Source organism: Acanthochromis polyacanthus, chromosome 3, assembly GCF_021347895.1.
Source record: "Acanthochromis polyacanthus isolate Apoly-LR-REF ecotype Palm Island chromosome 3, KAUST_Apoly_ChrSc, whole genome shotgun sequence".
NCBI classification, from domain to species: Eukaryota; Metazoa; Chordata; class Actinopteri; family Pomacentridae; genus Acanthochromis; species Acanthochromis polyacanthus.
In genome coordinates, this window is record NC_067115.1 from 7093427 (window position 1) to 7118040 (window position 24614).

Consider the following 24614-nt stretch of genomic DNA (forward strand, 5'->3'; position numbering starts at 1 on the left):
AGAAAATGGAAAACCACTCACTTGGAGCAGAGCCTTCTTAATTACTCTCCCCACATCCTGCCTCCACTCGTGTATGTCAGGGTTGAACTCGTCCAGATTAGGGGAGAAAGATAAAAGTAGAGATTTGAAGAATTCTGTCGAGGAGAGTCGGGGGAGAATCAGCCATTAATTCACTCGGATCCGAGGGCATTATTTTCAGCAAGACTGTGCCAACTGTCATTTTGCTCAAGTTCAGTTTCAGGTAGTTAACACTTGATGAAAAGAAGAAGGGTTTCTCATATCCCCCGCACTTCCCTTTGGCTAAATGTACCAGATGCACTTCTAGATAATTAGAAAATGTCACAGCATTATGCCAGCCCATCCTGCAGTAATAAATCATTGCATTTTACAGATACTGCATGCTGGATTACTTCATTTCAAATGAAGACATATTCTTTAGAAGATGGGATGTGATATATTTTCCTCAAGTAGGAGCTGCTTTATTTCAGAAACACTTGCCACAAATGTGAGAGCACAAGTGAGGGACTAAAACATGGAGAAGAACTTAGCTACTTTCCATAAAGCTGCAATTGTGTGTTGTTAAGCGTTCCATGTAACCAGATACAGACCTCTGACTGCTATAGTCTTGGTATCCTGCAGGATGCTGTTGGCTGCAGCAACCTGGACTGTGATGGTGTGCATTCCCTCACTGGTGAAGGTGTACGAGATGCTCCCATCCAATGTAATGACCGGCTGCAAGCACAAATTTTGCATTATAGGTGAATGCATAAATTGTTTCATACACCTCAAGTGTGTGGCACAAGTAGTCTTCGTTTCATGAGTGGCTTAGAGGTATTTTCCAGCGTTCTTTCATTCATTTTAACCAAAATGGTTTGAGCAATTGATTCATAATAAAGTACATTTTTTGATAAAAACAGAAGAAATGAACAGCCATGATAGGATTCTGAATTTGGACACAAAAATACAGCTCTTAATCATCTTCATTCTTTCGTTACATTTAGTTGGAAATTTACTACTACACACAATGTACAGAAACCACTTTGGCTGCATGTTTCACATCATCCTCAACTTGTTGGACATTTTTCTTTACATTTTCCTCCATAATCTCAATGTCCTTGGTTCTCATGATACTCTTGACTTGACAAAGCTGAAAAACTCCCCCAAATCATCATATTCCCAGCATTAAACCCCATAAACACCGTCTATGAGGATGGTGTTCAGGGGGTTTCTACCACACTGTTTGACATTTTTTAACAGTGTTCCTTGTACTTTTTTAAAAATCTGTTTTGCACTCTGGACGCTGACTGTGACAGCACGTACAAGTGGCTGTATGACAATTCGCCATCTTGTAGGCAGCCAAAATGCACAACTCTCTTCAGAATGGACCCTAATAACAAGCTCACTAAACTCTGCAGTATAAGCCATGACTTGAGGAACTACTGCAAAAGCTCTTGTATTAGAACACTCTAGAACACGGTAAAACATTACCATTAGAAATGCTATAAAACCTTGGATATTCTTGAAAACAAATGTCTCCCACACAATGTCCTACCCATTTTTTTGTTTTTTTGCTTGTTTAGGTCATTTCCAGCCAAAAGAAACATACCGGTCCAATCAAAATTCACTATAAACCAAAGAGTAGTGAATAATTTTAGGAATTATTGTATAAGAGACCTGGAAACAACTCTGAAACCACGATGATGCAGTCAGATTAATGGAGAAAAGTTGTGAGGCATAATTTTGGTGGACTTGGCACTGCAGCTCTCTTTGTTCTACATTTTGCTGTTTGAATGAAGTGAGAAACCCCTCTGCATCAAAAAATCATGTCAGAGGGGACATTTCACCAGATAACTATTTTATAATAACACTTGGCTTTTATTCAGCACATCCATTTAGTTTTCTGCAGCTTCTAAAAAAAAAAAAAACTGCTAAAAGCCATATTACAAGCAACAGAAATGCGCATTAACGAGCCTTGTCCTGCAATAATTACCTCTGTGTTGTTGCCAAGCCACCAGAAGTAAGTGACGGTGCGAGAGTGGCTGGGTAAGACCACTGCTGTGATGTTCACTTCCTTGTTCCTGATGACCACGAAGGGAGCGAGGAGCTGGACGTGCTCCACTGGACCTGAGAAAGAACCAACACAGAGGAAGGGATGTTATGGACAGATACTTCTAATGAGACACACCTGAGACTCATTCAAATACAAAAAACAAAACACAACAAAACAAAAAAAAAAAACGTGGATGTGAAGCTGGTTTCAGGGAGACAAATACTCCACTTTTATAGGGCAGTTTATTGTTGCTCAGGTTTTCTCCACAGTCCAAAGACCTGCTCCAGAAGTGAAATGATAAATCGCCCAAAGGTGTCCATGTGAGTGTGACTGTGTTCCTCTATGTGTTAGCTGTGATAAACTGGCGAGCTGTCGTATGGTGCATTCTGGGATACGATCCACCCTCCGCCCCCGCACTCTGAACAGGGTAAGTGAGGAAGAAAAATGGACGGAAGCAAACATTTTGGGAACAAATATCACATAAACTCTCAAGAAAAGATTTACCCGTAGAGAGGAAGTCTCCCGATGTAGCCGAGTGTGCATTTATGTGAAGTGATGGATGGAAATTCTAAAATGTAGGAGCTCTTGCTCTATAATGATGCAGCTATATAAAATATGGCTTCTAACTTCTCATTCACTTTGAAAGTTTATCTTTCCTGACATTCAGGGACTCTTTGAAACGGGATAAGAGGAGATAAAACAAACTAAATTCACACTTAAAGAGCTGAAGCTTTAAAATGATGCAACAAACAAACTGTTAATCATACTGTATGTGTTCTTCCTCAGATGTGCTGCTGTTTTTTTTAACAAAATGTAATGTAAGTCAGGCAGACTTTCCCAATTAGGCTGTCTGAGCCTTGTGGTGGCAGGTGCACTGAGATCATCTAATAGACGCATATCCAAGGCTGCTTTAACAATGTGCACGCTGTGATGCAGCAGATGAAAGACGCTGTGTTTGTGTGATCTCGGTCTCAGATTTTTCTTCACTTTTGACTCCATCGACTTGTGACAATGAAATTATTACCAAGTTTGCTGTATGTTCTCTTAATGTTAATTTTATCCCCGTACACTGAAGAGAAATTCTGACTTTTCTTTCTGCCTGCTGAGCTTTTGAACAAATGACAGCAGGTCCCATGATCTCCGGGGTGAAGTAAAGGTTTCTAAAATAAAACATATATTTCTAGATGTTTTATTTTATAGCCTGTTTTGTTTTATTCCATCAGTACACAACCAACTACATATTGTTAACCTAATGGGATCAAATCCTCTAATCAAATTAACTGATATGTAAAAACACATAATGATCCTTACTAACTGGCAGCTGCAGGAGAAGGTGGACCTGGACCTGTTTGAACATCTGTTTTGATCACGTTTGACCCTGCCTCCTAAAAATAACATTTATAGACTGCATGATGCCAGCTTTGTTTGGATTATGATGACTGGCAGTGAGCATTCCAATCCAAACACGACTGAGACTGAGTTGTTGATGAATGCAGGTTGTAAAAAGTGACACTGACACCAGTGAGTTTGATAACTGCCATGGCAAAACTGTGCTTTTGGTGAAATAATGAAGTCCCTTAATTTCACTTTATTTGTTCAGCTTGACATAAGGCAATTTCTTGTTGAGATATACTTTAGTTCTTTGCAGGGTTTTGTTTTGTTTTGTCCTAACCAATCAGCAGCATCTGAGTTACATCCCTCTACACTTTCACTGGTCATTTAGTGGCAGTGTAGGAGGCTTTGGGTGGTACAAGTTCCTCTCCAGGTATTGCTTGAACCATTAAAAACTCAAAGAGTAAACATATGTTCTGTCAGTCAGCAGCTAGATGAACCAGCCTTCATGTGGAGGATCATCATGGTGACCAGAGGAGGGTCTGCAGCTACCATCAAGAACAGCAGTTTTCCCACTGAAGGAGCTGCAGTCTCCAAGATCAGAAGAAGGAGGCGCAAGTCAGAAACACCAGGAGCATGCTCACTGTTTTCTTCAACATTCATGTAGTTACGCAACATGATTTTGTCCTCAGAAGTCAAACTGTCAATGCAACTTCTACTGTAATGTTCTAATGTGTCTGAGGTAGAACATGTGCTTTGGTACGGCTATTATTCAGGTTTTCTCAGCCACAGCAACAAAATTGTCGCTCTGTGACTTCTACACCTTCTCCAAAGAGAATATCAAATTGAAGGGTCAGTGTTTCAACACAGGTTGAAGATTTCACGCTCATCACAGACGGTGCTCCACACATTTACATAACGGGACATCCAGGGAGCGGTCTGAGTGTAGCAGAAGCACTGGGAGCAGAGAATCACTGCAAAAGAAGTCTACTTCTACAGGGGGTGGTCAAATTCAAATCAGGTTTTCATTTTGACATCCACAGTGTCAGAACTTGTCAACTGCAGCATTTACCATGAATTATTAATATTTGTGTTACTTATTTATGCAGCATTTCAGTGCTTGAAGTTGCAAGAATATTAATGGCCGAAGTGCCACTGTTGAAAATTGATTATTTTTTAATAAATGACAAAACTGTTATTATAGGTGTTTCTTTAGTTTTACTGACTGTACCAAAAATGTAACAAACCGTGACTCCAACACCTTAACTTCTAGCTAGCAACTGGAACCTGATGATAATCTTAACTCTACCTATAAAGTTATACCTGGTCAAATGTGTCTCCAAACAACCGTAAAAAGGTACAAAATCTGACATATACAAAGAAATCTGACATGTGGGTGGGATTCACAGGTCTGCAGTCACGTCATTTTGTGCCTTGCAGACCTTTTGAAGCTTTAGCCATGTCCTTGGTCTTTCCTTCACCTTATGCTTGGAGATGCTGAGCAAAAAGTGGAGAAATGTTCATCGAAATTGAGCTGCTACCAGCTGATTTATGTGTAGATGTGTTAAGATGAGAACATTTTACACATATGACACTGTCTGACAGAACAAAGGATAAAGGCCCTCTTGAGTCTGTTTCTGTATGTGATAAAAAATAAATAAAGAAAAAATTCTAACACTGGAAATATGTTGATGTCATCATGTATTTTTGACATGAAACCTTTTGGGTAATGCAGAAAACCTCGCCACTAAGACCCTAATAGGAGCTGACAGGGGTCGGGGTTGCTTTACACTAATCTCGGGGATGAGGTTTCCCGCTGTGGACACATGTAATGCACTACTTTCGTGGAAAGACTCCAGCGAAGGTTTGTGCTGCGCTGTGGTCTGGGGTGCTCGTCTCGCCGAGGCTTGTGTTAGCTCTCATCCTCTTTAACCAGAACTAATCTTTATCCCCACTTTGAGATGCTCAGCATGTGCGTTTCTAAGAGTGTGCTTGTGTACGTGTGTGTATGAGGGGAAAGAGAGTCATCTGGTATTAAAATATGCTCAGCTGAGAGATTGTTGTGGTAGTTTTTGGCATTTCTCCCTGAAAGCATCACCTATGCTGTGAAATAAATCCAGCTAAAAATATTGTTGTCAGAAATCTAGAAACACAGATCGCACAGGCTGACACACCAAAATGGCAAGAGGTTAAATTAAAGTGAACTGCACTAATCGGTGAAAGAGACAGAGACAGTTCAACAGCTAATTTAATTAGATGGTGTAATTCCCCTTGAAAGTTGAAATAATAAACAGTTTTATTGCTAAGCAGAGCTGGAAAGCTTCAGAGTCCTGCTATTTGTTGTGTGTGTTGCTGTGTAAAAGTTGCCTCACTTTGAAATAAGTTATTGTTGTGATGTTGTATCCTCAGATAACTGGCTATTAGCGGCAGTGGCCTGAGAGGAACATTTATCCATCTCTGTTTCTGCCCACAGTGAAACCCTGCATAAGCAAGTTCGCTCCCAAACATAGTTTGTGTTTATCACAGCTGCTGTGTTACATAATCCTCAGTATAGGTCAGTACAGTTCACTTCAAATCAGTTTAACATGGATCAGCAGTGTGGCTGTCATTCAGCTGAACACATTTCAGCACCTGGAGCTATAAGGAGGTATCAGGAAACACACAACTGGGAAGAACACATTGCTGCTGCAGGTTAACGCTGTACCAGGCGGGATCTGGTTTTAAAATTGCAACTGCTGACATTTTTTGAAGGTTGACACATTCACCAAGAAGACCGTCTGTTACTACAGTCACAGAAATGGATGGAGCATTTGTTATTCTTCATTTCTGTTGCTGAGAAGTATTAGAACAGGGTTTCCCCTGCAGGAACTTGCCAGCTGCTACAGTTTGGCCTAAAACGTTTGTGCGTGTTCGGACTGCAAGAATCGCCAGGGTAGAAAAGTACATACCCTGGTGCACTTACTTCTAAGCATCGTCAAAGAGAACAACATGAGCCATAAAAATGTTCCTGATATGTCCCCATAATGCTGCTAACTTTAAAGCTCTTAGATAAATACCTGCACATTTACAGGACTGAATGCCACAGATAGCCATGGAGGTTTGAGGGCTGGTTTGAAGCTGGTACCTAATCTTAAAGCAGTTCTTTGCCCATTAAAGAACCTGATTTGCCACAGGATGTTTGGCTGCAGAGTGGCACCAACAGTTTGCTAGTCTAGTTTCAAGAACCGTTAACATCAAAGGCTGGCAACAGGATCATTGTGACCAACAAATACATGAGACCCAAACCTTTATGCATCTTCTGACCACATAAAATGCCTTTGTAGACGCTTTTTCATTACAGTTTACAGGTGAGGAAAAGTACCTTTGCCAGGGTAAGTTCCCCTGTGCAGGCTCAGAGGGAACAGCAATAGGCATGGAAATGGACCTGATATTTCCTCTTTAATGTGACTAACTTCAAAGCTTTTAGCTACACAAAGAGACATTTGCATAATTGAATACCACAATCTCTAGAACAGGTACGATATTGTATTACTGGTGCACATCAGTGTTGGGGGTCAATAGCTGGTTAAACTAACTATGAATGTTTTATAAAAACAGAGGTTTACTGTTGACTGCATCTAGGATATTACGGTTTGGCAAAATTGTGCTCTAAAAAATAAAAATTAGGTTGTAAGTAGGCTATATGTAATTTACAATGTATTTATTTAACATGTTAATATTAATTTATTGAGTTGTCATGTTTTGTAGGTTAACGTATACTGACAGTCAATAGAAACTTTGAGGTAGAAATGTACACAGAATTGTACTTGTAGGGGGGTTGTAATTATTCATTGTGGATTTACTGATGATCTAGTGCCCTGGTAGTTGAGATAATGATGAGTTGTCATTTTGTCATGATTCATTGCACATGGGTTGGTCACTTTGCAAAAGTGAACCAAATACACACCAAGCAATACTCAGTGAGTATCTGCACAATTTGAGAATGGGTTTTGAAGGCCTATATAAAGGCCCAAAAAAGGCCACCATTGTTAGTCCAGTGAACAGCATCATGCCGCGTCTATCACATGAACAACGTCTCCGGGCACTGGGTATGGTGGAGGCCGGTTTGAGCTACAGTGATGTAGCCAGGCGTATGGGCTGTTCCCAACCCACAATCAGAAGCCTGGTCCAAAGCATGCGCCGACGGATTGCTGCCTGCATCGAAGCAAATGGAGGCCATACTGGGTATTGACTGTTGTGACTTTGTGTTTGGCAGGTGCCGTTTTCTTTTGTGAAATTCTTTATTTTGAAATCATTCTTGAAACTTTAGATTTTTGTTTCTGTATGCCAATATACTAAACAAATGATTCATATGAAGAAAATCCAGTTTCGGGCTTCAAAATAAAAATGATGTTGAAAAATATGGTCTCAAAGTTTTTAATGACTGTCAGTGTGCATGCTGACATGTACAGGGCAAAGTGCCACACAATCGGTGGCATTTCAAGTATAATTTGTGTATTGAAAAAACTGGGTAACAGTTTCAAAAGGCTTTCAAACAGCCACACAATTTTTTTTTTTCTGGACAGTGAGTTAGATTATTGTTGAATTTAATTCAATTGTGACGTTTTTTTATGTCTTTTATTACCTTCAGATCAGCCGCTGAGCCTAAATTTAAATTTATAACCAAATTAGCCATTAGGAACACGGTGTCTGCAGCCTAAGAGGCAAACACAGTACAATTAAAGTGTACAAATGCTGGCCGTTAAATGAACTGCTCTGAGCTAATGTAATAACCGAAAGAAACTTAGATGATTGTGTCAACAATTTTGTCCAGATTGAAGTAACAGGAGAACAACTCTCAGAGAGACTGACCACAGCAATAAAAGTGAGGCAGATAAAAGTTGATTTTTGGAGGTGTTAAGCTGGAAATGACAAACCTTAGAGGGTATATTTCATTAAAAAAAGACCTTATTCGAAAGCAACAGCATGTGGTGTCTTACATGTGACATGCAGGAAGAGTGTCGTGCTGTCGTAACCCAACGTGTTCTCTGCAAGAGCCGTGACCCGGAATATTCCAGCCGACTTGTAGACGTGCTTGATGCCCTCCTCGGTCCAGCTCAGATTGGAGTAGGACACGGCGGTTCCGTCACCAAAATCCAGCTGGATGTTCGTCCGCAGTGAGTCACCCTGAAACACAGAACAGCAGGGCGTCGTTCAGCTACGCATGCACGTCACACAGACTCTGCAACAAAATTACCATGTGGCTGCTTAAAAGGCAAAAAAGAGTCATGTTGTTAGACTCCAAACAGTGTGCAGCACAGTGAAAGGTGTGATGACACTGAAATGTGACCAGGAACAAAGTTCTACAAACAAATGAAACAAAAGTCAAGACCCTCTATTCAAAAAACACAGATTACACTTAAGTAAAATGTAATAATACGGCTGCAAGAGTGATATCATTCATCCCGCAAACCCTAAAACCTGTCCACAGGTTTGAAAGATATGCTACATATGCTTTTTATTTATTGAATATTTTAATTTATGTATTTGTAATGACAAAAGGACAAAAGTGATTTAAGCCAGAAACTACAAAAAACATCAGCAGATTTTCAACTTGCCAGAAGTCCTTGAACTAATCATGTGACAATGATTGAAAAATAACCAGATATAACTTTATTCCATTAAAATCACTGAAGTTGCAAAAATCCAGAGACTATTCAGCTTAAATACAGGATGTGTTTAAATAGAGTAAAGAGGAGAAAAATGTGTAATCAGGTTAAAGCAAATGAGAGGAAAACATATTTGATCAATAAAATAAAAGCAGCATGGCTCAAAAACAGAGTACAGGGGAGCAGGTGTTGGAAAATACACCTAGCACAGTGAAACATCTATCTGCTGCTTCTTTACAGAGTAGTGTGACAAACAGCCAGTTTGCAAGGTTATGAAAATTTTAAATATCTACAATCCGTATCACAAACCTTTTTCAAGACTGACAACACGTGTCGACACTTTACATAATTTGGTGAATGTTTATTCTCTTTTTTTTCAGTTTTGGTCAAATAAATAATGAAACACATTTTTCTTTTTTATGATTTGTGTCATTTTAACTGTCATACTGCACAGACGAGAGTACAGTACGACACTTTATGGTTGTGCTGTTTCAATAGAGGTACAGGACTTTTTATTGCAGTAAAAAATAAGCCAAAAGAAAAATCACTCGGAAACTGCTGTGAGTTCAGAGGGTTAAAACTGGTTACAGTCTCAATCTGTAGCTTGAACTCAAAGCGAGCAAACAGACTGCGAGCGGTGCTTCTGGAGACCAGAAGCTTGAGTCCTGCAGCGGCGTCATGGTGCAAACTATGAAAAAAGAGGTTGTATTTGAGTTTTAACACTGACCAATGACATCCACTTCAAGAGCAAGAAACAGCCTGCAAATGTGTCAAGTGAGTCAACTTCCCTGAGGAGAAAACTGTTCTCCTCAGGAAGACTGGTGAGGCACAAATTTAGTGCATACCAAAATATGAACATACACAGCCAACAGTATGAGTGTGCAGCACTTTAAATATGAAGTGCTGCACACTCACACTGCTTCAGGAGTCTATTCTTAAAGCAGGCTTAATCAATACCTCTTATCATATCAGTGCATCAAAGGACAATGTGAAAAGCGGGAGTTAAGGCATTCCAGCGGAAATAATGGAGTATTTACCAACTAAAGAGGCACATACATACACAGAGTTAAAAATCTTAAAATGTGGGCTTCATTGTGTGAGGTGAAAAACCTGCTAAAAGATAATGCAAGACTTGTATTTACCATGTGTGCAAAAGAAAGCAGTCATTGTAGAATAAATGATACAGAAGTCACATGAAGATGAAAATATAAACCATTTAAATTTTCTGTTTTTCGAACAATCAGCCAAATGATCTACAGCTGCACAGATGACTGTAATGGCATTAAAACTAAATTTTAGGAGGAATTTTGAGTGACAGAAGAGCTGCTGAAAGCAGATATAAAACGGACTTTTACCAAGGCTAAATGAAAATGTTGGCTCCACATGCTATCACTATTTTGCTCCTTAAACTTTTATAGCCTCAACAGACAACTCTGTTCATCAGCGGTAGAAAGATGTTTCACCTTGGTGAATTTATCCTCCAGTACAACTGCCGCTCTGTGTACTGTTTTTGAGCCATGCTGCATTTAATTTATTGATCCAGTTCCACTAAGTCTCACTTGTTATCTTGTTTCTGTTCAGTGGAAACACTGCCTGCAGTTCACCTGAAAACACAGCTGAGTCAGACATGGCTACTATGTTGCACTGAGGAGCTTAGAGTTTAGCTTTTCTGCAACACTATTCCACCAAAGAACGTGCCGGAGTTAAGTGATGATCAACATACCTTTGTCTGTTAATATGTTTTTATGTCTGTGTAAACATTAGTCAAAAACGTACTAAGGATTTGGATGAAATTTTCCAGGAAGGTCAGAAATGAAAGAAGGATCAAGTGATTAGATTTTGGCAGAGATACAGCTTATAGTCTGGATCCACGGATTTGCTAAAGATTTCTGTATCATTGCAAGATAGCGACACGGCATCACTGTAACCATGACAACAAGTGAACACTATGTGACGGTCACATGATTGTTATCCACCACTGCGGACTTACCGGAAATGATACAAGGAACAATTCATTAAATTGTGGGGATGTTTCTGAGTTCCATCAATTCCCATCGCCCACTACAGATTTAGGTCATGTGATTCGGTATCTGTATATAACGTACACATGCATAACACACGCCTGTGCTCAGCGCAAGGTCAGCGAATGAACAGCCTTGGCTATTGAGCTCTCCGAGCGCTTTACTTGTTATAGAATGTTGCACAAATGTTTTATTTTTTTGTCAAATTTTTAATTCAGACATGTAAAATACAGTGATTTTCGTGAGCTCAAATTAGTATTTTTTGACAGTTTATCCCTCTGATAAATGTTTTCACTTTGGTGCATTTTTTTAATGATAAGTCTTTCCAACCTGCTGGCAGTTTTTTGAGTTTAGAGGGTTAAAATACAGATGTATTCACACTGTTTTTTTGGTTCATTTTTGCTGCTATAAAACTTGTCAATCAGCACCTTCTGTGAACACATCCTCAGCAGAAAACACTGATTCTTGTTTCACCATTTTAAAAGTGAGTTTTATCAACTTGCTGAATATTTGAATCATTTAAATAGACCTGGGTTTTTAAACGACTTTTTTTTTTTTACTGACTTTAACACAAAACACATTTCTAGAATATAAAATGGAAATAGGTGCAGGTTTACAGTCAGCCAGTATGCTTTTCCCTCATTTGAATAATAGACATTTCCTTGGTCTTTGCAAATGTATGTTCACTTCCATCAAAGTGTATGGTTACACAGTATAATCATAGTGCTTAGTTATAATTACACAGTAAGGTAATTACAGTTCTTGTAATCATTTCTCCAAAAGACTAAGTGCAGTGATCTTTCTCCGTGTCACGGGTTTCTCAAGTTTTGTTTAATAAGTTTAGTGGGAAAAAGAGAAAAAAAAGTCTGTTTTGCACACGTTTGCAAAAGAAACTAGTATTAAATCCTGAAAGAAGTCATTGTTGCAGACAGATGATTTGTTGTAAGTTAAATCACGAGCAAAGGAGTTGTAAAAAATGATTTGCTGTGTCCTTTCATTTTTAGGATCTTAATAACATCTAATAACATATCAATAAAATACTTTAAATGTCTCTCCAAAATTCATAAAACCGTAGTGTTTTAGCCACAATAACTATGTAAGTGAGGTCATCTACTGTAACATATAATACTTTGATTATTACATTAGTCAGATTACTCTCCAGAATTAATAACACTGCAGGGTCTCACCTCAGTACAGCAGCATTTTGTGTAGTTTTTGCAGGGTGATTGCCTCATAAGTAAAGTATTTAGGTATAATCACACCTTAAATATCACTGCAAGTGAAGGGCTTAGGCTTGTTACGTTACTTTCCTAATATAGTTTATAATCATTTTTACTACAAGCAGCTCGTAGATGTTCTATATATGTACATTATCTTTAAATCACTATTTTATCTTTTTTGTTGCATTTCTTTGATCTTATTTATTTGTTGATCTGACATTTACTTTGTTGTAAAGCACTGAAGTTATTATTGGTATTATTAATATTTAGATAAAATCCAGAGAACCTGGAGAAAAACCCATGCATGCACAGGGAGAACATGCAAACGCCATACTTTAGCTGCAAGGCGAAAGTGCTAACCACCAACCCACTGTGCAGCCTAAATTCATATCCTATATAATATGTATTTCAACTGTGCAGCAAAATCCAAAATTTTTATTCTACATATTTATATAATCCTTGTACTGTCCTTACACTTTTCATTCTCTCTTTAAATAAATACCAGCACAATTTTGCACCTTATTTCTTCCACCAGTATGATTTGCACATTAATTAGCACACTCTTTCGCACATTAGTTTCCTTTTTTTCCCTTGTGAGCTACTGGACATCTTATAGAGTATCTAAATGATCTGTATGTGAGTTTTGTTTTTTTTTTTTTTTCTCGTGTGTGCAACAGAAGAGGCAAACTGGGTTTTGTATGCACATGTGGATGCACCACGTTTGCATTTGGATGGTGTTTGAGCTGCCAGGCTCCTCTGGGAATCACATCTGGTTGATCTGAGCATCAGCATTAGTGTCGGCGGGTGCAGCTGTCACGGAGATCAGATCTGCGCTCGTCCTCTCAGGCCAGTGAAGTCAAACTCCCAGCCTCCCCTCGGCACATTGTGGCTCAAAGCTACAGGGATCTCCATTTGTAACAGCGCATTAGGATGCCGGCGCTGCCAAAATGCACAACAGTGCAACCTAAATAAAGCCATTGTTCTCTCCGTCCTGCTCTCCTGCTCTTTGTGTCCCTCAACACCCGAGTCTCTGCTTTGTTTGCTCCCGAAGACGCTGGAGGTTCAGTGGAGGCTTCTCTGGGTTTTACGTGTCATTCTGCCTGGAAAATGATACCTCTGATAAGTGTCTGGAGAGAATAGAGAACAGCTAAAAGCACGGTTTGACAGCGCGGCTATTGTTAAGAGCTGAAATGAGCTGGCAGGCGAACAACGCTGTGACTCGGTGGCGCCGATGTCACTCAGCTCTTCTCAGTGTCTCCGTTCTGTATCGACCACAATGGGATCGACTAATCTGCATGAGAGTGACGCTGACCTGCTCTGTAAATGTCATTCTTTGTGTGGATGCAGCTCCCTGAGGCTCGGCGGGTCCAAAGACTCGACGCCGGAACATCACTGCTGGTTTTGCCGTGAAAGCATAACACCAGCTGACGGGGGTTTGGATGCACAAGGACGCCGTTTGTTCAGGTGTGTGTCAAACCTGAACCTGATGGCGTGTGTCAGTGTGATGCAAGATGACAAAAAGATACAACAGCTTAGAAACTCATTTCTGCTGCAGAGTCAGCAGGATCATTCTACCTAAATACACCAATTTTTTTTTTTTTGAAAAAGTTCGTGTCTGACTGTCTCATATTTGACTTCATTTTTTAAAAGTGGTGAATACTGTTTGAGTTGATCAAGTGTAAAATCTGAGGTCATGGTTAAAGTTAGTTTATGAGTTAAACGTTCTTTAAGAAGACTGGGGTCATGTCAGTTTTTGCATCGTTTTCTTCAGCAATCTGTGGAGCAATGTCTGAAAGTCCACAACTTCAGAAATAATTAAGCCAGCATCCTGAAATGTATTTGTAGATATGGTCTTAACTGTTACAACAGTGCCTTGGTAGAATAATGCAAACCATTTAAATAATGGTGCAAATCTGGTCAAAATATTTCTACTCCGATATTCCACCAACCACAAAATCTCCATTTTTCACCATGAGAGGGAGATTTTTTTTTTTTTTTCCAGATGATTGGTACCAATAGAAACTTTAAAATGTAGAGCATGGTATCAGTGAGAGGCACACTTTATAAGAAAAAAATATGTTAATGTTACGTTTTTCGCATTTATGGCCAGTATTAGGACAATCATTGAGCAGGTATGATGGAGACCACTCCAATAGTGGTCCTAATTTGATGAGAGAAAAATCATTGTTTTCCAATTTCTTAATGCTTCAAAGAACTTTATGAAAAGTGGCTCCTATTGTTGCCAGTCACTGGGAAAAAATCTGCCTCTTAGGGTGAAAACAAAGCTTTAATGGGGAGTGGAATATTGGAGCAGGAAGAAGCATTTCATTATTTTGGATCAAATTTGCACCATCCTGTGTATTGTTTGTAATTGTATTGTTCTATCACAGCAGGCTTGTAAAATAAAGACCATATGTACATATCAATGAGAACAGAACATTTCAGGGCTCTGGCTACATTATTTCTACTGTTATGGATCTTGAAACATTGATCCACAGATTAATTAAACAAAAATTACGCAAATATGGACATTACCCAGCCCTCTTCAAAAAAATTTTTACTCAAAAAGATAAAACGCTTGTGACTAAAAAAAACCTCTCATCATATACACAGAAAAAAAATCTGACAAACATGATGCATGAATCAGACGTGATTTTTTTTTCGTAATTTGGTGAACTGAAGTGAAATGACTCAGCAGAACATTTCTGCAGATGTCTGCTCTGCAACACAGTCACATGAAAAACACTTAAGTTAAATTACAGCAATATCTATAATTTAATAGAATGAAATCACATTGAAAAACTGTAAGAGCTTTGGTAAAAAGCAACCACATTTCTATTTTAGGTTTCGGAGATGATTCACCTGCATCCAAAAGGCTTCTCCACTTCAAGAACTGAAGGTTAAATGTCTGCAAGAACCAAAAAGAGACAACTGCTTGCTTTAGACCAGATTTCATTTAAATGGATCAGTGACATAAATGCAGTATGGCTCAAAAATGGTACACATAGGAGCAAGTTGTTGGAAGTTGCTGTTGTTGTTGTTGGCTTATCCTTTAAAAGGTACCAAAATTACAATATTTATTCAAACACAGAAACTGGAAAAACAAAACAAAAAAACCCCTAAGCTTTAAATTGGGACTTTTCTACTTGTGTCTTTCAGAAATGACTAATTATTAAAAAAAATAAAGAACAGAGAGGAGAGGACAGAATAGACTGAGATGAACCATACTGTATCAATAAAATCAATGAATCATGGCTCAGTGTCATTTAACAGCGAAGCAAGTTGTTGGAAGATACATTCAGCATAATGAAATCTGTGTAAAATGCACGGACTACAAGTGATTTTAATACAAGGCTGTATTTTTTTTGAAAACATCCATCCATTCTCTATTTACCGCTTTATCCTCACTCGGGTCGCGGGGGGTGCTGGAGCCTATCCCAGCTGACTCGGGCGAAGGCAGGGGACACCCTGGACAGGTCGCCAGTCTGTCACAGGGCTACATATACAGACACACAATCACACCTATGGACAATTTGGAGTAACCAATTAACCTCAGCATATTTTTGGACTGTGGGAGGAAGCCGGAGTACCCGGAGAAAACCCACGCATGCACAGGGAGAACATGCAAACTCCATGCAGAAAGATCCCAGGCCCACCCCGGGATTTGAACCGGAGATCTTCTTGCTGCAAGGAGGAAGTGCTAACCACTAGGCCACTGTTTTTTTGAAAACAGTAGTTTAAAATAAAAACAGACATCTAATGACCCATTCCTGTGTCAAAGAGCAGTGCGCATCTCACATTAAAAAACAAATGTCAAAGACTGCTCTGTGATGCAAATGGTCTGGTCTGCTGCAGCCACTTTGAATAAACTGATAAACACTGGGCTCTATGGATCACAGAGACTTTGGAGAGTTCTGAAGTCTTTGTGTCCCCACCACTAGTTCAGAGTAGGTTTTGAAAAACTGCAGCAGACTGACATTTTTATTTCCACCTAATTAAAACAGAAAATTAGACAGTAGAAAAAGCCTTTTAACACAAGTCAGTGACACTGATGTGACTGAACCTGTTCTAAAAATTCTCATTTCACCTACAAAAATTGTATTTTAGTTTTTCCCCCAAGGTGTTCAAAGAGATATTCGATTCAAAACAACCAGGCTGGCGTAAATCCTAATCCCTACTCAAAAACTGTTGAACTATTGACCAAAGGATTATTTTTGATGTGAAGGTGAAACAAAATCTGTTTTTTGTTATTTTTTTTGTGTCAAACACAATTTATCTCAAAGGGCTAAAAGTGCACACAGCTTTCAGAAGCTTATCATCACAGAAAACTGTGTACGTTCAGGCCAAAGGTTTAAAAATGATGATTGATTTTACCTCGTGATGTGCAAATAAAAAGCAGCTGTTTGCAGTGTTTGTCATAACCCTTACATTCCACGGTCTCGGCTAATAAATATTTTCATTGATGATTAATCTGTGGATTATTTTCTGGATTAACTGATAAATTATTTGGTGAAAAATGTCACCCAAAGATATTCAGTTTACTGTCACAAAAAATATTCACATTTAAGAAGGTGCAATCAGAAAATTCTGACTTGTTGTTCTTAAAAAATTATTCAAAATAGTTGACGACTAATTCAACCCTCTGAACCTTGAATATGTTGGCGGGTACGAAGAGCATATTGTCTTTCAAAATCACCAAAATTACACCATTTATCAGAACAGGAAACTGTAAAAACACAAAGAAAAGTCAGATAATAAGGAAAAATAACCAAAGACCAGCTTAAAATTGTGATATCTCATCAAAATCACTTTTTTTTTTAACATGTCATGTTTCTTTTCAAATATAAGACATCTGCACCAAACTGTGTAGAAAAATTAAAATTCTGGCCTCCTTAGTGGAACTGAGAAGCAATGATTGAACAATAGTTGTGTGACAAAGATTAAACGAATATTAGGATGAACTGCAGACAGTGTTTCTACAGAACAGCGAGGAGGTGACAAGAAAGACTGAGAGGAAAATAAAGCATACTGGATCAATGAAATAAATGAAGCATGACTCGATATCAGTATATAGAGGAGTAAGTTGTTGGAAGATATATTCAGCATAGTGAAACATCTTCCTACAGCTGATGTGTCGAGGTAAGAGAAAAGGTTTTAAGAGGCTGCAAACATGGACATAGTTAAATATCTCTAGTATGGGGTGCCAACATATTAGTTGCAGTATTGGTAACCCATGTGAGCACCTGTATTGTATATGTTAGTTAGAGTTTTTCTTTTTTATGCTTTATGGCTTTACAAATTTGTTAAGCTGCTCAGAAGACATTTCTCTCCTTCTTCATGGTTGTTCTGTTTCCATTGAGGTGGAAGACTTTATATTGCAGCGAAAAATGATCCTACAGTAAGAAAAAATGTGACAGGAACAACAACAACAAACGCTGAGAAACTGCTTGAAGTTTGGAGGATGGATAGTTGACAGCTTATTTTTGGATTATTGCAGCTTCGTTTAAGTGTTACAATGTCAATATATTGTTGCAGCCAAGTGGCCAGAAAATCAAACAACACAGGTTGAAATTTGGGCTGGGACTTTAATGCTTTAATTTTGATTAATTAATTACAGAAAAATAACTAATTAAAAAGTAACGCATTTAATCACACTTTTCTTAGCTTCATAATTTCTGGCACAGCAGTAAGATTGATGCACATTACAGCTCACCTAAAATCTGTTTTCCAGCCGTGAAGAGGACGCACAGGATGCACTGAGTGATGTCAGCAACAAGAAGGTTTGGTGAACAGGGAAAGAAGACGACACCGCATTGACTTTGTTGGACGGAAAGTTCCCAATAGCAGCTTGGCCAAAGCCTGGTTGTGTGTAAATTGTACAACAAGAGTTTTTTATTTTTCACCGCAGCACTTCAAACTGATGGTATCACCTCAATGTAAAACATGTGTTAGCACCAGAGCTAACATTAGCTACGACAGTCCTGGTACCGGCAAACGGTGAAGCCATCCCATAATAGACCACTTTTCAAGAAACTGAAAACTGCTTGAGTTTACAAAAAGCCTTAAAAATGTTAAATATAACCACTACAATTACACTTGAGTTTGCAGTAATCTGTGAGTGTGGTAGACAGATGACAAATGTTAAACATTTTTGTTGTTTAAGTTCATGTATGTCTGTTCATCAATTCAGTCGTCAACCAAAATATATTTTAATTGACAAAATTAGTTTATTGTGTCAAATATTGCTATTTGACAAAATGTGATTAATCCGGATTAATTACAAAGCCTGTAATTAATAAGATTAATTAATTTAATCACTCGCCACCACTAGTTAAAATTTTATGTTTACACATATTTAACTCCATTAAATACTGACACAAATGAAAACTTCTTCCAAAAAGACACTGAAAATGCTCTAATTTGTCCTCTTTGTCAAACAAGTAGGAATAATTCCTCCTGATGCTGCGACTGAAACTGAACGCTGCAGTTAATATTTCAGCTGGGAACCCTCAGTAGGCGCCGCTGTCATGTTGGATCACAACGTTCAAGATTCTTCTGGCTTCTCCGCTGGGGCACAAAAAACAAAAAAAAGAGAACACAAGCAGGAACAAGTGTGGAACATTTTCTCCCAAATGTGACTCGAGTTGGGAAAACAGAGATTCAGAGCGACAAAACAAGTGTTAGGCGGATCACAGGCGGCTCACATTAACCAGGAACCAAACTCAGAGCGAGCAACTTGTAGCACTTTTCAAGGGACGTTGTGTAACTGCGGCGGTGGGACGGGACCAGAATTGTATTTTTAAGCTCATACTCGGTCATTGAAAAGTTATAAATAAACCCTTTGAAGCCTGAGTACCTTAAGGGGACAATTAAAAAGTTGTAATAAAACCTGAAATAGCTCAAAAAAAGTCTGGATGTTTGAGTAGAAACAGCATCTCTAATGAAAGAACAAAAACGAAGCATGCTGTCATCAGAGTCGAGTCCAACTTAAGCACAGTGCTGGCGGAGCTTCGGTTCTGCCAGCAGCCGCAAAGCCAAATCTGATGCATGACTGAACACAAGAGGGAAGCCGGTTTATCCAGTCAGCGCTGGTTCAGTGTCACCATCATTTTAGGACTAAATCAGTCACAGAAAAGTCAATGTGATTTACAGTCTGCACTTTTTGTTGCAGAGCTGTGGCCAGGATTTTAAAACGAGTCCAAATTCCCCTCGAGAAAACAAAAGAGCTAATTGTTTTCCTCAGCTATTTGTTTTCTAGAAAATGCCATATTAACTATTTCTATGCTGGAGGTTCCTTTCTCTGTGCAACTAAAATGCAACTGTCCACTACTACTGTAACCTAAACAGATTCATTTCTGTCGCATGAAATCTAGCTGCAGCTGACAATTTTTAGAACAGGTTCAATAAAAACAGTGAGCTTTTTTCTTACCAAAATTGGACATTTTCACTGGAGTTTTTCAAACCTAACTGTGTTGATTCACTCTCTCTCGGTTGTTTCGGAGTTTAGCTTTTTGGTATTTGGGACCCAGAACTATTATTGTGCCTGAATGTTTTCAGACTTGGACATTTTTGTATTTTCACCCTCAGAAAACCTGTGAAGCCATTTTAAGGGTTCAGTGTCTTCAGAAATTTTACTCCCACAGACATAAAAAATGGTGAAAGTCACACAGAATAGTTTTCAGCTGACTAAATGATTAAACAGATGAATACTAGAGGTCAAATTCCTAATTACTGATATTATTAAAAAGAGCTAAATTTCTGAGCAAAGGTGATGTTGCTCCAGAAAGTTCCTGTAAGTGTTATATATATGGATGTCCATAGTTCCTCCTAAAAATACAGCTTTTGGTCAGCTTTTCACCAATTTTTGAGGGCTCTAACATAAGTACAATTTGATGTGTGGGAAGTTTGATCAGACGTTTTTTTTTTTTTTTACTGTTTTGACAAAATGTTGCTGTGGACTCATAGGTAGGAGCCTCGTGTGTTTTAACAGCATATTTTGCCTCATTGAATGTATCTTTCTGAAGATATTGAACCCTTAAAAAGACTTTATAAACAGATCTATAAACACATGAAATTCTCAAAATGCAGCCACAAATATTTTACAGAAGCAAGCTAATATCGGGTCCTACATAAGAAATAAGTAAACTCTGAACAAAATCTGACTTGGTGAAGCAACATATTTATAATAAATTCTGTCTGATTGACAAAGAATGAACCATTTTGCAACTTGAAGGTGTTTTCCAGATGGAAATATAACATTAAACTTGAAATATTTAATATTTCAGTGCTAAAACTGAACTGGAAAATGTCATTAATGACCAAGACAAAAGTGCAAATAATTGAGTTTAATGTTCTATAAACTTTATCATCCAAAATGCTGGTAAAAATGTTGTTTTAAACAGTTTTGCAGATGTTTAGCTTGACATTTTGCACATTATTATCTGTTTTATCTGTCGCTTGACACTCCAGTTTTCTATTACTGTCTTATTTTTTCTTTTCTAAATGTTTAATTTGTCCTGTCTGTGGGTGTTTGTCATTTCAAAGTTCTGAGGTTTATGATATTTTACTCCGTCTCTGCTTTTATTTAGTTGTTTACACGCATCCTGCCACAGCATTTCAGCAGAGTTCAGGTCTGGACTTTGAATTATCAACTCCAAAACCTTATTTTCATTCCTTCTGAGCCACTCAGAGGTGAACTTTCATGTTTGGGGTCCTTGTTTTGCTGCAGTTAATTCACAAACTGATGAGCTGAAGTTCTTTTTCACAGAGCAGAGTTAATGTCTTCTCTTACATCGGCAACTCGCCTTCAAGCTGCAGAGTGTTTGCAACCAATTGTAAGTTTTATTTATTCAAAAACTGCAATACAGAATTTGATCAATTAATAGATCATTTTTTAGACTTTTTTAACTCAAAATTTATTTTTCTTTAGAATTTATCTACTTTTAATCAACAGGAATTGAAGACATTTTACTCTAGTTTTCCTCAGTGACATTTTATTCTATTTTTTATTTTATGATTTTAAATTTCTCATGTTCGTATGTGTTTGGCATTTTGGGTTTGCAGCCATCTTTGGGCTGGTTACCACGGTCACAGGTGTTAATTCCAGCCACCGCGTTAATGAAACGCAGTTAATGGAGGTTGATAGATGGGTTAATGGAAAAGGCTCCGTGTCGCTCTGCTCCTCACTGATGCAGCAGATGGACTCACCTCAGTAAATCAAGTTAACGTGATCATTCCCAAACTTCTTACTCTCTCTCTGTTTCAGCAGCGATCACAGAGCTACAGCTTTTAACAGATAATTCACTCACATGTTCACAGCTGTCCTGTAGTCTATGGGGTCTAACATGGAGAACATAAATACGGCAACATTTATTTACCTTTGACGACAACATGATGCAAATGTGTTTCTTCTAAGAACCACTAACGTCAGATAACACCACTGACAGACAGAATGCAACGAGCGTCTAAAAAACGGTAAAACAGGTCGGCTGCTTCAGAACAGCAGATATATTTCAGTGGTGGAGGAAACTTTAACTGATCAAGAGCTCATATTTCTTTTTGGTGCCAAATCAGCACATTCAAAGCTGTGCGTTACGAACATTTTGTACATTAAAACCCCATGCTATATATGTTTCTATATATACTAGAATCTGTGCAATATAATTAATATGTGCACAATTGTTATTTCCATCCAGAGGAATGTGAACTAGTACTTATTTTTTTTTTTTCACTGATACTTGTTAAATGTTTGCACTATCCTCTTTGCTGCTGTAACAGTGCATTAGCATACATTAGCAGTTTGTCCATTTAGCTGCTGTTCTATTATTCATTTCTACCTCGTGGCAAAACTCTTGTAATGTTTTGTGACAATTTTCCTTCTGAAATGTGATTTGTTTTTGTTGTATAAAACAGGTTATCAATAAATATTTTTTTGTCAGAGATTTCTTTGGAAATTAATGAATAAAAATCTATTTAAAGAAAATCTTGGACGTGTATATGTCTATTTTAGTCACAACTGTCCTGTAAACTTTAACCGACATGAATTTAACAGCATGTCATAGTTCTGAGTTAGAATAGCCGCAGAATTCACCTGATTAGGGGGCAGATTTGTTTAGTGCATCCTGAACTGTTAAAGTCTCGCAGCTGATATCAGACACAAAAAACAGGAGATCAGGAGATGGAGTAGCGTTCGGATGTTTTCTACTTTTTCTCTCCTGAAACTGACGTCAAACTGTGTGTCTATGTTGAATAAGCAACAAAAATAGCCTCTAAGGTGATGCAAGTTTAATTTTTTTCATAATTTTGGCTCATTTGATAAAAAAATAAATGCTTTTGGATCAAGGTTTTAACCATCAGATAACGACATTAATTAAAGCACAGAAACTATACATAGTTTCATATAAACACCCATCATATTTAAGCTGTATGTAAATGCAAAACAGATCAATTTCAGCCACATGCTACCAAGGCAACATATTAGTCTTTTTCTATACATACTTGATATTTGCTGTCTGTTTGCATAATGCCATCATGCAGTTATTTCTGTTTATAATGCTGTTCAAACATATTTGATGCCATGATAATTCCATTTTTGCATAAATCTCCTGTCAAACGCTGTCAGAACTTCAAACTAATTTAACATCTAACACCAGAAACCTGAGCAAAATTAAAATATAAGTTTCAGATGATATCTGTATGTATTGAAGCAAAAAGGTTCCCCGATCACTCTTTATAAATCCCAAAACATCAGTAAGGATCACATCTAAACTTTAACTCAAAAACAAGCATCCTTGTCTTGCTGCCGTTGACGAGCAGACTGATGGGTTGATGTTCACTGTCATGATTTACACTTAGAGAGCAAAATCCATGTTGCTCTCAATTAAAAACAGGTCACCATGAAACCGCAAAACATCCACATTTCTGTGTTTGTTCTTGTTTACACCAGATGTAATGGGCTGTCTGTACTCCAACCAGTTAAACTACTCCCAAATCATTTGAAGGTCATTAAAGTGTGCAAAATTCAGATGAGACTTGATGTTCTTCTGGGTTCTGGATAGTAGAGCTACGAACATTATCCTTTATTCCTTCTTTGGCTCTTTTGTTTTTTTGCTCTTGGATAAATTTTCATCAGTCAAACTTTATTTATTTTTAAAACTAACAAAATTCGAACCAAAGTGCTGCGAACCTTAAACAGCAGTCCAACAGAACACAACAAAATCTTCTTCTTCTTTTCCTTTCATCTTTTCCCTTCAGGGGTCGCCACAGCGAATCAATTGCCTCCATCTAACCCTGTCTTCTGCATCCTCTTCTCTCACACCAACCACCTTCATGTCCTCTTTAACCACATCCATAAACCTCCTCTTTGGTTTTCCTCTAGGCCTCCTGCCTGGCAGTGGGAAACTCAGCATCCTTCTGAATATTCACTCTCTCTCCTCTGGACATGTCCGAACCCTCTCAGTCTGGCCTCTCTGAACACAACAAAATACACTGACCTAAAGGAATGTCAAAGGTAATAGGTGGGTTTTCAGCAGCAAACTAAAGGTTTCTGAGATTTGAGCAGTTCTCACATGAAAATGTAAACTATTCTAGATGTTAAAAGCAGCTGCTGCAATGCCTCAAGTGTATCTATTTTAGCAATATCAGAATATCCAAAAGCATGTTGTTGGTTGACTGCCGTGCTCTCAAGAGTTCTGCTAAATAAGGTTTCACCCACACTGGTATAATGTCTCATTTAAACTAACATCTCTCACTTGCCATGTTTCTATAATACATTTTTATGATTTTTTTTTTAAAGTGTTGTATTATATAAATTTCATGGAAACAGCATAACTCGAAAATAGAAACGTTTTAACACTCAGGTGAGGTGTTTTCTTCTTACTTTTTCAAACAAAGAGTTAATCCCCATAAATGAGACAGAATCACATTTCTTGAATAGGTTCTTGCTTCTTTCATTGTCTTCATCTTCGGATGGTATGAAACATACACCAGCTGACAACTTGCACAAACGAAAATATTTTAGGCAATTAATGGAAACAAACCAAATTTGCATTTTAGATTTTTTTGACATTTCAAAAAATTTGCTTCAAATCTGCAGGACAGCTAAATGGAAAATCAGCTACGGTGGATCTGTGGAGTTCCAGAGTTTTAGAAGGAGCGTTATGACCTTCCCAGAGAGATATATTTTAATCTATTTCTTCCTCATCTCTTCTGGGATTTCTTCTGATTTGGTGAGTCAAATTCATGCTTCAGGAAAAGGTCTATTTAAGTGATGAGTTGATTGAACAGGACCGGTTTTAATCAGACCTGGGTGCGTCTAGACTTGCAGCAAAGAGTTTGGCAGTTT

General features: G+C 38.1%; 1 protein-coding gene across 1 annotated transcript in view; it reads right to left on the reverse strand.

The window, feature by feature from the left end:
- sorcs3a (sortilin related VPS10 domain containing receptor 3a) overlaps nucleotides 1-24614 on the reverse strand; it is a 307833-nt gene that overhangs the window by 43164 nt on the left and 240055 nt on the right. Inside the window, exons 19-22 of the mRNA XM_051945511.1 lie at nucleotides 8362-8548; nucleotides 1991-2124; nucleotides 609-732; nucleotides 22-134 (exon numbers count right to left, since the gene is read on the reverse strand). Of these exons, the coding sequence (XP_051801471.1) occupies nucleotides 22-134; nucleotides 609-732; nucleotides 1991-2124; nucleotides 8362-8548 (558 nt within the window). The remainder of the gene's footprint in view (nucleotides 1-21; nucleotides 135-608; nucleotides 733-1990; nucleotides 2125-8361; nucleotides 8549-24614) is intronic.